Source organism: Lactuca virosa, chromosome 8 (assembly GCF_052849685.1).
Source record: "Lactuca virosa cultivar CGN04683 chromosome 8, Lactuca_virosa_CGN04683_v6, whole genome shotgun sequence".
NCBI lineage: Eukaryota > Viridiplantae > Streptophyta > Magnoliopsida > Asterales > Asteraceae > Lactuca > Lactuca virosa.
This window is the reverse complement of record NC_136433.1, coordinates 167,512,338-167,528,201: the sequence shown is the minus strand read 5'-3', so window position 1 is coordinate 167,528,201 and position 15,864 is coordinate 167,512,338. Positions and strand designations below refer to the sequence as shown.

Here is a 15,864-nt window from a genome sequence, read left to right as displayed (position 1 = left end):
TAAGCTTTGTGCTTACATTTTCAGTTTTGGTTTCAGGTATCTCCGCTAGCAAGGGGAAGAGCTCGGGATGATGGCATGGCACATACCACAGTTACAGTTTAGCCTGGGAGATTGACTCTGATATTTTAGATATGGTTTTGATACTAGTTTTGATTGATATTTTATTATGACATTTGAGACGCACGATTCATGGTTTTATCGTATGACATATTATATTGTGGGTTTTTAGTAATATTGAAACAAAAATTTTTGGGTTGTATTTTTGGGATGTTACAATGGAGCTTTGGTAGGCTATGGTGCCGATTTAGACCCGGAGTCGACAATAATGTGGCGACGATGACGTACATTGGTGGCTGGCGGTGGGTGGTTTTTTCCCACCACCAATGGTTGTTGAACCTCGGTGAGCATCATCATCATCATCGAACCCACCATGAAACACCACCCTCCTACCTGTTTCTCCACTGCCCCAAACGTGCAACACCACTGCCACCCTATAGCTCCGTCGACCACCCTTTAATCACCTATTAACCACCGATGCTACCATCTCAAAACCACTTCCTTACACGTCACCCTTGTTCACCGTTATGGGTTTTGTGAGGACTGTCAATTATCGATTTCAAGATCTTGTACATGGATAAACGAGAAGAAAACACACATACACAACTCGATTATGGACTATGTGTATGTGTTCATCATCGATGTGCAGGTATGTGTATATGTGTGTGTTCTCATAAATACATTTCTTGGATGCCTTAGTAGATTTTAAGGTTGTAGGAGAGAGAGAGAGAGAGAGAGAGAGAGAGAGAGAGAGAGAGGTGGACCCTCTTATTTTTTTTCATTGTTTAAATAAATAAATAAGTATTAGATTTAAAAAAATGAAAATAAATAGAAAATAAATGCCCGAAGGGTATTAAAGTCATTCAAGTTTATTGAGGGATCAAATCTGCAACGAAACTAACTCAAAAGGACCACAAAGCCAAAAAAGTCGAGGTTTGGACTAAACCTCAGAAAAAATGCTTACCATAGGGACCATTTTTGAAGTTTTATCTCTCTCTCTCTCTCTCTCTCTCTCTCTCTCTCTCTCTATATATATATATATATATATATATATATATATATATATATATATATATATATATATATATATAACGTGACAATAAGAGTATTGAAATTCTAATTCACTTTTTGAACCTTCCACCAAGTTGGAAGTCGGTGTTGATATTTTTAGTAGTTCGGCCACACTTTCTTAATAGGACCTACTACGTTTATCGTTCAACAACACCATCTACCGTTAGGGGCTCTGCTCCTTTAACCTTGCAACGAGAGCAACCCCTTGACCCCTTTTATTCCGTTGTTGTATTTGGGATCAAACTCATCTTATACACAAATGTGGACTACATACTACCTAACTTATTTTAGATCATAGTTCAAATCTTCGTTGACACTCATGTGAATTTCAATTAAATTAAATTGTGGGTGACATGGCAATCATCACAAGAGGATTCACAAAAAGTTAAACATTAGGAAAACTTAACCAACATTTTCACCGAAACAAACCACTAGCAAAATCAAGATCAAATGTAGTTTGGAATGCAATCTTGAATTTTATTAAAAAAACATCTCAACATATTATAGATTAGTTGTACAGTCTTGACGAAAGGAGTCAAGGACCACCTTAAAAACAAAGTAATATTTCAGAAGGAAAAACATGGTGTAGATATTTTTACATATGATTTAAATATAAATTAGGTATAATCAAACAGTAAAAATTAGGGTTAAGAAAAAAATTGGTCACTTAACTTTTGACTTTGTATTATTTTGATCATTTAACTCGTTCTAAGTTTAAAAATGTGAGTAAATTTGTTAATGTTTGTCAAAATGGTCGCTATACAACAAGTTTCCCTGTTTTATTTGGCTATCTAGGTCACTAAACTTTATTTTTGGCTATTTAAGCTCATTGGATTTTTTAGGCAATAATTAGTTACTGAACTTTTAAAATTGTGTTTAGTCAGTATTATATATTTTTTTTCACAATCCGTTTTCACAACTTCATGTTACTTTGTTTTTCCCGTTTTTATTTCTCAAAACCCATTTTCACAACTTCATTTTTTTCTTCGCTTTTATATGTTTTCTCATAATATGTTTTTATAACGTTATATATTTACTTCGGTTTTATATGGTATTAGAGTTCTATTCAATCCATGGTTGTAGAATACTTTGTAGAAGACACAACTATCATGGATCGAACCACATATCGACCTCTTCATCGTAATTCACTTTTCTATACTATTCACCGTAGTTTCTAGTTTCGATCTTTTTTTGTTGGGTATGCTTTTTTATCTCATTATTATTTAATTGTCGTTGTTGGGTCATTTGTTCTTTGTTCTATTCTCGTTTTTTTTGTTGTTGGTGTTATTTTGTTGTTAGATTGTATGTGCTTGATTATTGGCATTATGTATCCAAAAGATGATTTTCTTCAGTCTATTAGTACCTAACTTTATAAGATCCCTGATTGAGATTGATTAACATTGATTAACAGAAGGATAAACAACAAGAGTTTATCACAAAGGTTTTTCACTAAAAAAGTTCTCACCAAGAGAAAAAGCACAAAGTTAGGGTTCATGAATTGGTAAATTACACGAACCCCGAATACATGGTTTTATAGTAAAAGCTAGGTGGTATCAATCCCTACAAATCATGGATTTCACATAATCTAAGTAAATACATAGTATATCCGATATCCATAAGATATCAGATCTGCTAACTAACTATTTATGTGTATATATACAAAACATCATCACGATGACATTGGCTATATCGGTTAAGTCTTCACGTTGGCGCTGATGGATGTCAGTATGACCCAATTTTACTTTATTAGATTCGAAGGTTTGACCTTACAAACTTGATAATAAGAACTATGTTAAGAAGTTATGTAATGGTGAATTTTTATGTAAGAAACATATATATGGTATTGTTACTTATATACTAGCCGTTATATGAGAAATTGTCATTGGATGCACGAGAAAAGGACCATTCTAATATTATCACTCGGATCAATAATTATGTAGTTCAGTTAATTGACACTTAATTGATGAAGTAAATATATGAAGCAATAAAAGTAAACTATGAAAAAACATATAAAAACAAGACAAAATTGCAAAAATGGTATCTGTGCTTGTCAAAATTATGTGGTTTTGGTTCAAAAAAGACCGATGGTGCATCAATGGTCCAGTTTTGGATACCTTGTGTGGTTTTGGTCCATATGACTGATATTTTTGTGTGATTTTGGTTCACACCCAAACTGAAATGACGAATATGCCCTTAAAATTGTTTTTAAATTTCTTTTTATCTATTTTATTAATATTTCTTATTTTTTTATTAAATAAACTAAAATAATTTCCCACGCAGCCCCATATAAGTCATCAAGCCCAATACCCCCTCCCCCTCTCTCGATCTTCCTTCTTTTTACTCTCTGTAGACATAACCTCCACCACCGGCCTTGCCTTCGACGATGACAACAACCCCACCTCCCACCGCCTAAACTCCAAATTTCTCATCGCTGAACTACTTCCTTCCATCGCCACAATATGAGTCTATCGGAGCTAGTGTTTGCACCAAACGATTTAGGGTTTTCGATGATTAATTGTGGTGAAGTCTGAGAGGAATCCGAAAACTATAGTGGTTCATCATCGCCCACCCTAAAAAACTCTGATGACATGACAGTAGCTTTAAACACAAATGCAAACTACAGTGATGTGATTAACCTCCAATCGCCGCTTCTTCGGTACCAACACTGTCCCATCCATGCTTGTTCATCAGCTCCCACCTGCGAGTTCATCACCATCATCTTATTTACCTATCTATTCTTTGAAACGTGAATCAAATAAAAAAGATGTAGGTTCTGGTTTAGGTTTCTTTTGGGTTTCAGGTTTTACTTCCAGCTTCATACACTTGTGAATTTTTGTTTCTAGGGTTTTGATTTCATCCTTGATTTTGATTTTAATTAATGGAATTTTTATGGGCATGATATGCGAGTTTAATTTGTAGGTTTGAGCACCCCTTCCATTTATTTGGGCACTAAGTGTGATTTTTGGGAAATGAATATGATTTTTGGGCACTTGGTTTAGATTTGGTCAAGAATGGGAGCTGGTGTTGGTGGTTTCCGGCTATAGAGGTGAAAGAGAGAACGTTGGGATGTGTTGGGCTATTTTTTTTAAATTTCTGAATAAGTAAGGATTACAATAATTAAAATATAGAAAAAATAAAATATAAAGACATAATAGTATTTTCAAACTGATAGAGACCAAAAACACTAGAAAGATCTAAAATTGGACCATTGGTACACCTTAAAAACTTTTTTAACCAAAACTACATAATTTTGACAAATAAAAAGATCATTTTTGCATTTTTGTCTAAAGACAAAGATATTAATGAAATTGTAAAAATGGATTTCGAAAAAAAAAAACATGAAAATGAAGTAAAAAAATGTAGTCAACGAAATGTGCAAAAGAAAAAAGCAGTGAAAAATGAAGTTTTGATACGACTTGTGAAAAAAAAACATATACAAACAAAATAAAAAATATAATTATAAAAATGAATTTTGAAAAACATATAAGAATAAAATAAAAATAAAACTGTAAAAACGAATACAAAAAATACAAAAATAATAAACATAATTTCAAAAGTTAAATGATTAATTATAGTCCAAACAATCAAATGACCTTAAAATAACCAAAAATAATAATAATAATAATAATTACCATTTAAGCCCAAAAAAAAATACCTATTATTGCCTGTCATAATAAGTAACTATTTTGGCAAAAATTAAAAAATTTAATAGCCTTTTAAAACTTAAAATTATTAAATAATACCTTAATAGTGTTACTGTGTTAGTATTTTTTTGGTTGAAAATTGAAATCTTTTTCGGAACATATTTTTTAGAGATAAATTTTTATTTTAATTTTTTTAAATTTTAAATTTTAAATTATAAAGATAACAATTAACAAATATCCGATAATGATGATTAGAAGCTTAGCTGTTTGAGTAGAAGGTTTTAGGGTTTTAGTTCACCCCTAAAACCTCTTTTGCTCTCTACATTCATCTTCTAAATCGACACACATGGAATCCACTTTCCTTTCTTGAAAAACCATTAATGTATATATGGAGATTAAAGAGATTACCTTAATTGTATTTGTCATATATAATTAATGTGTGTATATATATATACAAATTTCTTAATCGTCCTTTCAATCTCGTCTAGGGTTTTCTCAGTTTTATTTATCGTCGCCGATTCTTATCTGCCTGTTCTTGAGTCGCCAGGAAAGCTCGTTGATCATCGGCAATTTTTTGCAGGTTAGATTTTAATGTTTTTAAGAAAAATATTGCTTATATATACGCCACAAGCTTGTTGTCCCTACTAACTTATTTTTTGAAATTGACATTTTCTTTTTCATTCGCAAACCTATAAATTGTCTTTAATCATCACCATTATTACCAGATTAACGTTTTTTAAGCAAAACTTTTTCTGTGTTTTCAGTTATAAACCCAATTTTTATACAATCAATCTTAAGAATTTCAAGAAAATCTAACTCTTGAATTTACAAGCGATTTTACCAATCTCTGAAGATCTTTTGACTGATTTTTTAATTTTCTTTCGGCAAAATGTATGATGGGTTTTTAGTAATAACCCTGTTATATTTAATTTTTTTTTTTACAACAATCTTGAATTTGAAAATCTTCTGTTTTATAAAGATTTGTATGCCCTTTTCTTAATGTTACTCTGTTTCTTGTTTTAAGATTATTTTCCTCTTGATGTTATTCCGTTTAATCTTCATGTACTAAATGTCCCCAATTTTTTTAAGACTTAAAAACATATGATTTGATAAAAAAAAAAGGGTTCATTTTTTTTTTATCGTTTTCACACCATGTAATTATCGCATTGTGTTTATATTGTCTTGATCTTTCTCTAACTTCAATTCCTGATCATTTTATGTCACAGTTCCATTAATTATTAACCAAACAACTCACAATGATCCAACACCCTGTTCTTGGAGGCAACAATGGTGGAGCCGAAGTCAACACAAACCCACAAAAGTCAACACCTTTATTACCCCCTATAAACAGAGGAACCACTCACATATTCTACAAAACTCGAATATGTCAGAAGTTTCTAGAAGGAAACTGTAGAAATGGTGACAGCTGTACTTTTGCTCATGGCTCTAAAGATTTACGTGAACCCCCACCTAATTGGCCAGATCTTGTTAAAGATAACCGAGGGCAAAATTGGAATGATGACCAAAGAATCATACACCAAATGAGGATATGTCACAAGTTTGTCAACACAGGTGAATGCCCTTATGGAGAAAAATGTAATTTCCTCCATGAAAATCCTGCAAAATTCAAGGCTCAAACAGAAAGAACAAGAGATAGTTCTGTGATCAAGATTCAGACTTTGGTTGACCGTGGTCAACCCAATGGAAGTCAACAACGGTTGCATAATAATATTAATAACATGAATGCTATTAAAGTTAGTACTTTGAGTAGTGATCCTAATGCTACATTTTGGAAAACTCGAATTTGTAGCAAATGGGAAACAACAGGGCAATGTGTATTTGGAGATAAATGTCATTTTGCTCATGGGATTTCAGGTATAAAAATATACATCTATTTACACTCTTTTTTAATCGTATTATTTACATATAAGTTTAAATATTGGATACGATAGAAAGTATATTGCTATTTTTGCATTTAGCGCTTGATTAAATGAAAAAGATACGAGCTTTAATATTATTGTTCTGTTTTCATTATTCTTGTTGACTTTTGTGGTTGACTATTTTAGATTCTTGTTATGTTTTCAAGTGTATTTATTGATATGTGTTTTTTCTTTTATTGTTTTTATTTTTTAGAATTAAACACACCGGTTGCACGCGTGGAGGTTCAAGGTTTCATTGCCGCCAGTTCGGCTGAACTGCCGCCTAGTAATTCTGCCATGGCTGGTCCTTTAGAACAAGGTGAAGGAAGGGGGTTTGCAAAGTTGAGATTATCAAATAAGAAGATCAACCGAATTTATGGAGATTGGATTGATGATGAAGAAGATGAGCAAGATTATTAAGTATGAGCCAGAAGACCAACAATCTAGTTATCTTTTATATACATGATGATTGATTGATCTTTTATGGTGTTTTGTTTAATTAGATGAAAAGCGATTTTATGTCAAATATGTGGGATTTGATGATTCTTTCTCCCAAAGGGATGAAACTCGTATACATGTCTTTTTTGCTATTGCTCTATTTATAGAAAACTACAAGAAATTCTCATTAAAAAAAGGTTGTCTTTTTTAAAATATTGTTATTGAAACTTGTTTGGAGTTGGTTTTTCTTTATTAGACATGATTTTAGGATGACTTGACATGAGGACGATGGTAACAAATACACTTTCTTGGTTTTTGATCATCGAGAGTAAGACTTGTACTATGTGTAAAGGAAACTATAAATTGTTCTCAAATAGATAATGTTTATTCTTTAGAAGATCTAACGTTGCTTACCCTTTATATAGAGAAATCATTCTACATAAACAACAATCAAAATCTATTTTAGAATGGTGTTCTTTTATTAGTTTTATCATCACTTTATATCATAATTTATTGTTTCCCCAAACCCATAACATGGTTAATTTGTAACAACCGTAGTATCATGTGATGGGTACAACATGTATTCAACCACAACTCCACTTTCGGGATGTAGAATTGACTATTGAGTTGTGGAGTATGATGATTGCCGATGATAAGAGATACAAGATTGGTGGTTACGGGTGTAACATAAAAGAAGAGTTGATTATAACCAATCTTTTCTCCAATAATGAAGAAGACTCTAATCAGGTTAGTCTTGAGTATTTTGGTTTTAGAAGTCTTACATTTGGAACACTTACATGTTAAGACGACATTCTTATATGGAGACCTTAAAGAAGGAATCTACATGGCACACCTTAAAGGATTATAGATAGCTGGAAAATAAAAGATGTGCAAAATACAGAAAAATGTGTTCGGACCGAAGCAAACACGGAAGCAAAAATAGTTGGAGTTTGATAGCTTTATTGAAACATTCATTTTTCTAAATAATATATTTCTTATTAAAAAATCCATAAATTTAATAGAACATTCAAATAAACATAAGGTGTTAAACATAAACATGAAATCGTAAATAATCTTTATAATGTTTGCTCAAAAGCTAAATAAAATAAAGAGCCTTAAAAATGTTGTATGGAAGTCTTAAAAACCATAATAGTATAAAATTCATGGTGCAGAAGCTTGTAGCAGTCAGGTCAAACTCTTTTTCTTAACAAACCATTAGAATACCTGAAAAATATTAAATATCAACGAGTAAGTGAAACGATTAGTGAACACACTTAGCTATACATTTTATCATATGGACACGTAAGCACATAAACACATAAGCATGTAACTTTCCCCTTACCCCTAACAGGAACAAGGCTATGTAACTATTTCCCCGTGCCTCTAACAAGAACAAGGCCATGTAACTTTCCCCGTTGTCTCCAACGAGAACAAAGTTATGTCCTTACAAGGAGGCTATGCCAAACATATCATCATATCAAACAACAAGTACATGCCACAAAAACACAATATTACATATAGAGTAGTGTAGCTCACTTGAATAATATATAAACTGTCAAATATAACTAAATACTAAGATGGCACAACAAACACGACTCAACCTACAAAAACTACAATTAATTTATTTGATCACATCAACTATTCTTTACTTTATTCCCTCATACTTTACAATTATATGTTTTCGGATCCTACATGAAGCAGTTGTTGTCCTACTATTTTGACCCATTTAAGTTCTAATTTATGCACCGACTCCAAAAGATAAAATGAAGTATTCCCTATTACCTTTATAAGGCAACATCTGCAAGCTATCTAATACAGTTTTGACAACTTTGGACAGAACTCATTGTTTGCCCTTCTTAGACTTGGAATCTGATTATGTCCAAATATGAATAAAATTAGACATCCATACCTTTCATATAGCCTTGACCTCACCCACAAATGATTATTATATAACTTCTTATGATATTTACTAAACAATGTTCAAACTATAACTTTGATGATCCAATTCCTTTTTTTTCATTATCACCCAACCTTACAGTTACGGTTTTGACACACACACACACACACACACACATATACATGCTTTCAGATACAATAATATACACAACGGGAGAATGATACTTACCCAAGAGTAATGAGATCAAGTATAGCATGTGTAAACCTTGCACCAAAACACGCTTTCTCTCTTTCCTTGCACTTATTACCGTCGACTTTTGGGAAAAGGGGTGAAAGGGTTTGTCTGTGACATTTTAGGAGGGGGGAAGGATTAGTTTAGGGTTTAATTAGACAAACATGAGGGCATTATATTAATCTCCCAAGGCTTGTCTCTTGCACCCTACTAGTCCTTAATTACAAAAGCCTACACTACAACCCCTAAAATTAACACCTTATAATTCTAAGTGCACTAACAAAAAAAAGCTGAAATTAAAATAAAACAAGGCATTATATTTATGTAGATGAATGACTACATGTGATGTGAAATGAACAACTATTTCTACTTTAATAGCTTTAGTTCATCTAATAATGTATTATTGTAATATGTTGACGACATTTTGGTAGTTGGATATGACATGAGGGGTATCAACTTAAAGATGCAATTGTCTTCAGATGTTGAGATGGAAGATATAAGCAACACAAGACAAATACTTCGCATCGACATAATCAAATATAGAGCATGATGTACCTTGGAATTTTCCCAAAATAAGGGCATTAAAAAAGTGTTGGAAAAGTTCATTCTAAATGATGAAAGAGCTATACGTACATCTTCAGATAGTCACCTAAAACTTATAAAGATATAATCACCACATCCGGATGAAGACAATAAAAAGATGGTTGAAGTTCTTTATGCATAAATAGTGAGTAGTTTGATTTATAATTTGGTATGCAGGAGGAAAAAATATTTGCTCATACAATAGAAGTTTTAGCATGTTATATGTCAAATCCAAGAAAAGAGAACCAAGAAGTAGCCGAGTTATTGATACGCTGCTTTAAAGGAACTTAGATGTTTGTAAGAACCCAAAATTTAGAGAGATTTGACTTTTGGTGAACAATTGACCACAAGGGTAATTTGATTATTTAGAGGAATTTCATGAATTAAGAAATGCAAGAGATGGTACATTTAGACCATAAAAGGTAAAATGAGAATTTTATGCTTTTTGGGCCAAGTTTGTGACTTAATAGATTAAGACTTGTATGTAGTCTATCAGAAATGACTTAATGGAGTTGTAGAAATCATCCCTACCTTCGCGTGGATATAAAGATCATAGAAAACGAGTTTAAAATGAAGGAGTTATGAGTGTTAAAAGATTAGAAGAAAAATGTCCCAAAGTTGGAATGAAATCAGCTAAGCAGCTGTTGTAGTGTAGGCACCACAAAGTGAAAATAATTTTTCCACGATGCAGTTTGTGAAACGGTAATATGGACGAAAGTTTTATAGTAAGTTGAGGGCAATTTACTTTGCATCGCGGCGTGGTATATAGGTACGCGACGTGGTGGAGAAAGTAGGAAGTTATAAGAGAAAGGCACCACGAATCAGTAAGAAGGAGACCGCAACTAAATAGAGAGCACTACAAAACAATAGGCATGCTGCCGTTACGTGGTTAATTTCACACATCAGTAAAAAAGTTGAAGTCTATTAAGTGTTCATTCTCGACCAAAAACTCCTCAAATCGGTTTGGAGCTGCAAGATGGCGATTTTAAACCCAAGAGCATGCCAAGATGAGATAGATATGGAGGATTTCAAGGATTAACATCCTCTTCCCCTTGAGGTAATGATTTTTTCTTTTTCTCAAGCAATGAGCTTTAATGGTGAAATTGTTATTTTGGTTAGATTGTTTGAGTTAATAGGATTATAAGTCAATTAATATGTTATTGAAAGTATTTAGAAGCTTTGAAAAGGATTTGTATGTGATTTCCAAGGTGAAATCCATATATGGAAAGTTAGGGTTTGAAAACATAACTAGAAGAGAGATGAATTGATGCAATAGAGCTCAGAGTGTAATGAATTAGGTAGTATGGGATGCTTAATTCATTGGGTAAAATAGATTTAGAGGTAGAAGATGAGATGTTAAAGTTATAATCAATTAAGTGATCATTTTGATATGGAGAGTAGTTAAGCTCTTAATAGGCTAAGACAAGTTCTAAAGAGCTTGATATTTTGTATGAATAGGCCTTGAGCAAAGAAGATGGATCAAGATGTTGGGTTTTGAGTATTACAACATTCCTATGTGCACATGCAACCCTAATTGCTTTGGATCTAGGTTTTTCTCAAGTTATACATGCAAATTAATTTTCCAAAGCAAGAACCCTAGATCTACTATATAAAACCGAAATCTAATCATATTAGTGTTTAAAAGAATACCTTTCTTGTTAGCTAGTAGTAACAAGTAATCCCCACTTCAATTCCTTGACCTTTGAAAGCCTAGTGCCCCAAGTGTTGCACCTCTAATGGAGTCACAAACACCACAAGCAAAGAATGAGAGAGAGGGAGTAAGAAATCGACTAGGGTTTCTCTTAGAAGGTAGGCAAGCCGATTTCATGAGGCTATGGATCCCTTTTATAGTTAAGGCTGCTAAGGTTTACAACTGGAAACCCTAATTCCCTTGCTTAGGCCCTAAGCAATCCATGAACCCCCATATGATAGGCCTTGGACGAAAACTCTATGGGCTTCCCTTAGATTTTCGTCCACTCCTTATCAGTAGAGTCCAATAGCCCAAAACTACAACTATTACTGATTTGCATAATCAGATCCCGTTCTTTTAATCAGTTCCTTTGATCACTAAATTAATTCCAAATTAATTTCTGACCAATACTAATTAAAATAATATGATTTCTCAATTAATATATTATTCCTATAATATATTAATAAACCATTAGTTAACCTCTTACTCCAAAACTCATCCTGTCCAGTTGCTATGGTGAAGGCAACCCAAAAGGACCATACTACAATCAAATCAAGTACATACCAGTTATAGTTATGGGCTTAGACACCTAATCCAACAGTCTCCCACTTGGATAAGTCTAATAACTGTAACTGCAAGTACAACTTCAAAATCTGATTAGCAATCGTAGCTTTCAAAAGCCGCTGTCGAACTCTGACCTAGTCAATGACGCGTCCTTTAGATAAGGGATCATATAATCCTCTGTCCCGCAAGATATCGTGTGGACAAAGACATGGAACATAATCATTCTCAATGTCCAACAGTTTGTTTCCCGACTTCTGATTTGTTTGGCATAGAACTCAATTGAACACATCAATTCAGTCCTGACTGGGCCTGACACATAAGTCAACACAAAATCATCAAGGGGCCCAAGATATCGCTTTTACCCTCTTAGGATAAAAGGACCAGATAAACTTTGACTTATATGCTTGTACTATTTACTCATCAAATCGTACACAACAACACGTTTTATAACATCAAGTTACTGATGCGTTTACGCATTATCAATGCACAACCAACTTGTAAAAAACAACTCATATATCTCAGTTTAAAGATTATACGATATTATCATCTCACAATCACTCGTGATATATTCCATGAAGTGATTCATGTGAGCGTGGGTATAATCCAATACTCAAATCTTATTTCAGAAGTACTCATGAACGTTGCAATAAACTTTTGCTATGTCTAAACACTTAGACAGTCTACAAACCAATTCATGATAGTATAACCTCATAACTTACTACCAAAGTATGATCGACTGTGGATAATTTGAACAATCTACTTATTCTGGAACTAAAACATGCAAAAGAGAAACATTTTGTAAACAATTGACACAAGATAGTAAACATTACTCATAAATAAATCTCCATTACTTAATCATCAAATGTCAATTACATTTATCTATTACAAGTTTCTAAACATCTATCTAATCACTAAAACTAACATCTTCCTTCAGACCAATGCTCTTTGCATGTTGAACGTGCTTAATCCTACTCAGACCCTTTTGTGAGGGGATCTGCAGGATTCTCTTCTGACGATACCCTCTTGACCACGAAGAGTCCTTCTTTTACCCGATGTATGATGAAGTGGTATTTTCTGTCGATATGTCTGGATCCGCCATGATCCCTTGTTTCCTTGGTTAAGGCAACCGTTCCTTAGTTATCACAAAAAATATCCATGGGATCCTTTATGGCTGGTACAACTCCAAGGTCTCCAATGAAGTTCTTTAACCATATCGCCTTCTTCGACGCTTCGCTCGCTGCTATGTACTCTGATTCACACGTTGAATCAGCCATGGTCTCCTGCTTGGAACTTTTCCAAGTAACTGCTCCTCCATTCAGGGTAAACACCCAGCCCGACTGATAGCAGAATTTATCTTTGTCGGTATGAAAGCTGGCGTCACTATACCCTGTCACTCTCAAGTCATCACTACCACCAAGTGTAATGACCCAGTCCTTAGTCCTTCATAGGTACTTAAGAATGTTCTTAACTGTTGTCCAGTGAGCTCTACACGGGTTCCCTTGATATCGGCTAACCATGCTCAATGCAACAGTCGCATCAAGGCGAGTACATGATTGAGCCAACGGCGGAAGCATATGGCACTCAACTCATTTCTGCTATCTCGGCATCGATACTCGGACTCTGAGTCATACTCAACTTAGTATTGCTTTGGATTGGCAGTTCCTCTTTCTTGGAATTCTCCATGCTAAAACGTTTCAGCACCTTGTCCAAGTAAGTACTTTGACTAAGTCCTATTAGTCTTCTACTCCTATTTCTCAAAATCCTTATTCCCAGAATATAAGCAACTTCCCTTAGATCCTTCATAACAAAATACTTCCCAAGCCAGGACTTGACTTCCTGCAAGGTTGGAACGTCGTTTCCTATGAGCAATACGTCATCCACATACAATACTAGAAAGCCAATTATACTCCCACTAGCTCTGACATATACACAGGACTCATCCTCACTTCTCGAAAATCAAAACTCTTTGACTTTCTCATCGAAACAAAGATTCCATCTGCGAGACACTTGCTTTAATCCATAAATGGATTTCTCAAGCTTGCACACTCTATTAAGGTACTTTGCATCTACAAAACCCTCTGGCTGACACATGTAAACATCTTCAGCCAACTTTTATTAAGGAAAGCAGTTGTGACATCCATCTGCCATATTTCATAATCACGAAGCGCAGCTATGGCCAACATAAACCTTATAGACTTGATCTTGGCCACTAGTGAGAAGGTCTTATCATAGTCAACCCCCAGGGTTTGACTAAAGCCATTCGCAACCAGTCGTGCTTTGAACGTGTGTAGTTTCCCATCCATATCGGTCTTCTTCTTGAAGATCCACGTGCACCCGACCGTCTTATGACCTGGCACATTCTCAACCAATTTCCAAACTTGATTGTCATACATGGACAGAATCTCGCTGTCCATTGACTCCTTCCACTTTGCAGACTCCGAGCCTGCCATGGCTTCCTTGTAGTTGTTAGGTTCATCCAAATTTATCAATGTACTATCACTGATAAACGTATCACCTTCAACAATTATATGGAAACCATACAACACAGGTGGAACACTAACTCTAACTCTACTGGAACGTCTCAGAGGTAAGGACTCGTCAACTGGAATCTCTTCCTCAGGTTGAGTGCTAGTGTTAGAGGATCCTTCATCGCTTGACTCTTGAAGCTCTTTAAGATCAATTTGCCTCCCACTGTCCTATTGGCATATGAGTTCTCTTTCGCGTAAAACTCCTCTCCTTGCTACGAAGACCACGTTGTCACTTGGTCTGTAGAAAAGATATCCAAAAGATTTATGTGGGTAGCCGATGAAAATATATCGCTCACTTAGAGTTTCAAGCTTGTCGTGAGTCTCTTGTTTTACAAAAGAATCACAACCCCAAACCTTGATATGTGCCAATGAGGGAACCTTCCCTGTCCACATCTCGTGAGGTATTTTGGAAACCTTCTTAGTCGGGACTAGATTAAGGATATGGGCGGCAGTCTCTAAGGAATACCCCCAGAATGAGATAGGTAACGAAGGTCGACTCATCATGGAACGAACCTGATGGGTTTTGAGCATTCTAACACTCCTATGGTGTACATGCAACCCTATAAACCTTGGATCTATGTTTTTTCTATTATACATGCAAATATTAAATATTCCAAGGTTTCATCCTAACTAGCATATTATGAAGCACCTATACTACAAAGTTCTAGTTAGATGACATACCTTTTGATGTAGCTTGATGTCTTCAAGCTTTAAGAGCTTAGCCCCAATAGTGTGGAAGCCTCAAGTGGAATCACAAATCACCAAGACACCTTGGAAAACCTTTAGAGAATATGGATACTTGGCTCACACTATGAAATCGGTTATTGCCCTCTTTAGTGTATCCACACTAGCCACTAGCCTAATTTCATGAACCATAAGACCCTTTATATAGTGTGGATGATTAGGGTTAAACCCTAATACCCATGACCTTTCATTTCCTAGGATCCATGGGTTAAAGCTCCATGGACTATCCATGAAGACTTAGCCCAACCTAAATGAACTTGGCCCACTACACATATATATCTAAGAGTCCATATTTAATTAGTTCCTTTTGATCACTTAATTAATTATAAATTAATTCTTGATCAATACTAATTAAATAATATGATTATATATTAATATATTAGAACTTATAATATATTAATATAAATCATAAATATACTATTCTCAAAAGACTATCCATATAAATTGTGTCGGTGAAGTGCAACCCAAATGGACCATGCCGGGTCGGGTCAAGTACATA

The 15,864-nt window shown here is 34.2% G+C and overlaps 1 protein-coding gene across 1 annotated transcript; it reads left to right on the top strand.

The window, feature by feature from the left end:
- The first annotated feature begins 5,049 nt into the window (after nt 1-5,049).
- On the top strand, nt 5,050-7,265 carry LOC145133850 (zinc finger CCCH domain-containing protein 39-like). Its single transcript, XM_079068811.1, has 3 exons — nt 5,050-5,352; nt 5,999-6,647; nt 6,906-7,265. The coding sequence occupies exons 2-3, from the start codon at nt 6,029-6,031 to the stop codon at nt 7,109-7,111; spliced, it is 825 nt and encodes a 274-aa protein (XP_078924937.1). The 5' UTR covers nt 5,050-5,352; nt 5,999-6,028; the 3' UTR covers nt 7,112-7,265.
- The last annotated feature ends 8,599 nt before the right edge of the window (nt 7,266-15,864 follow it).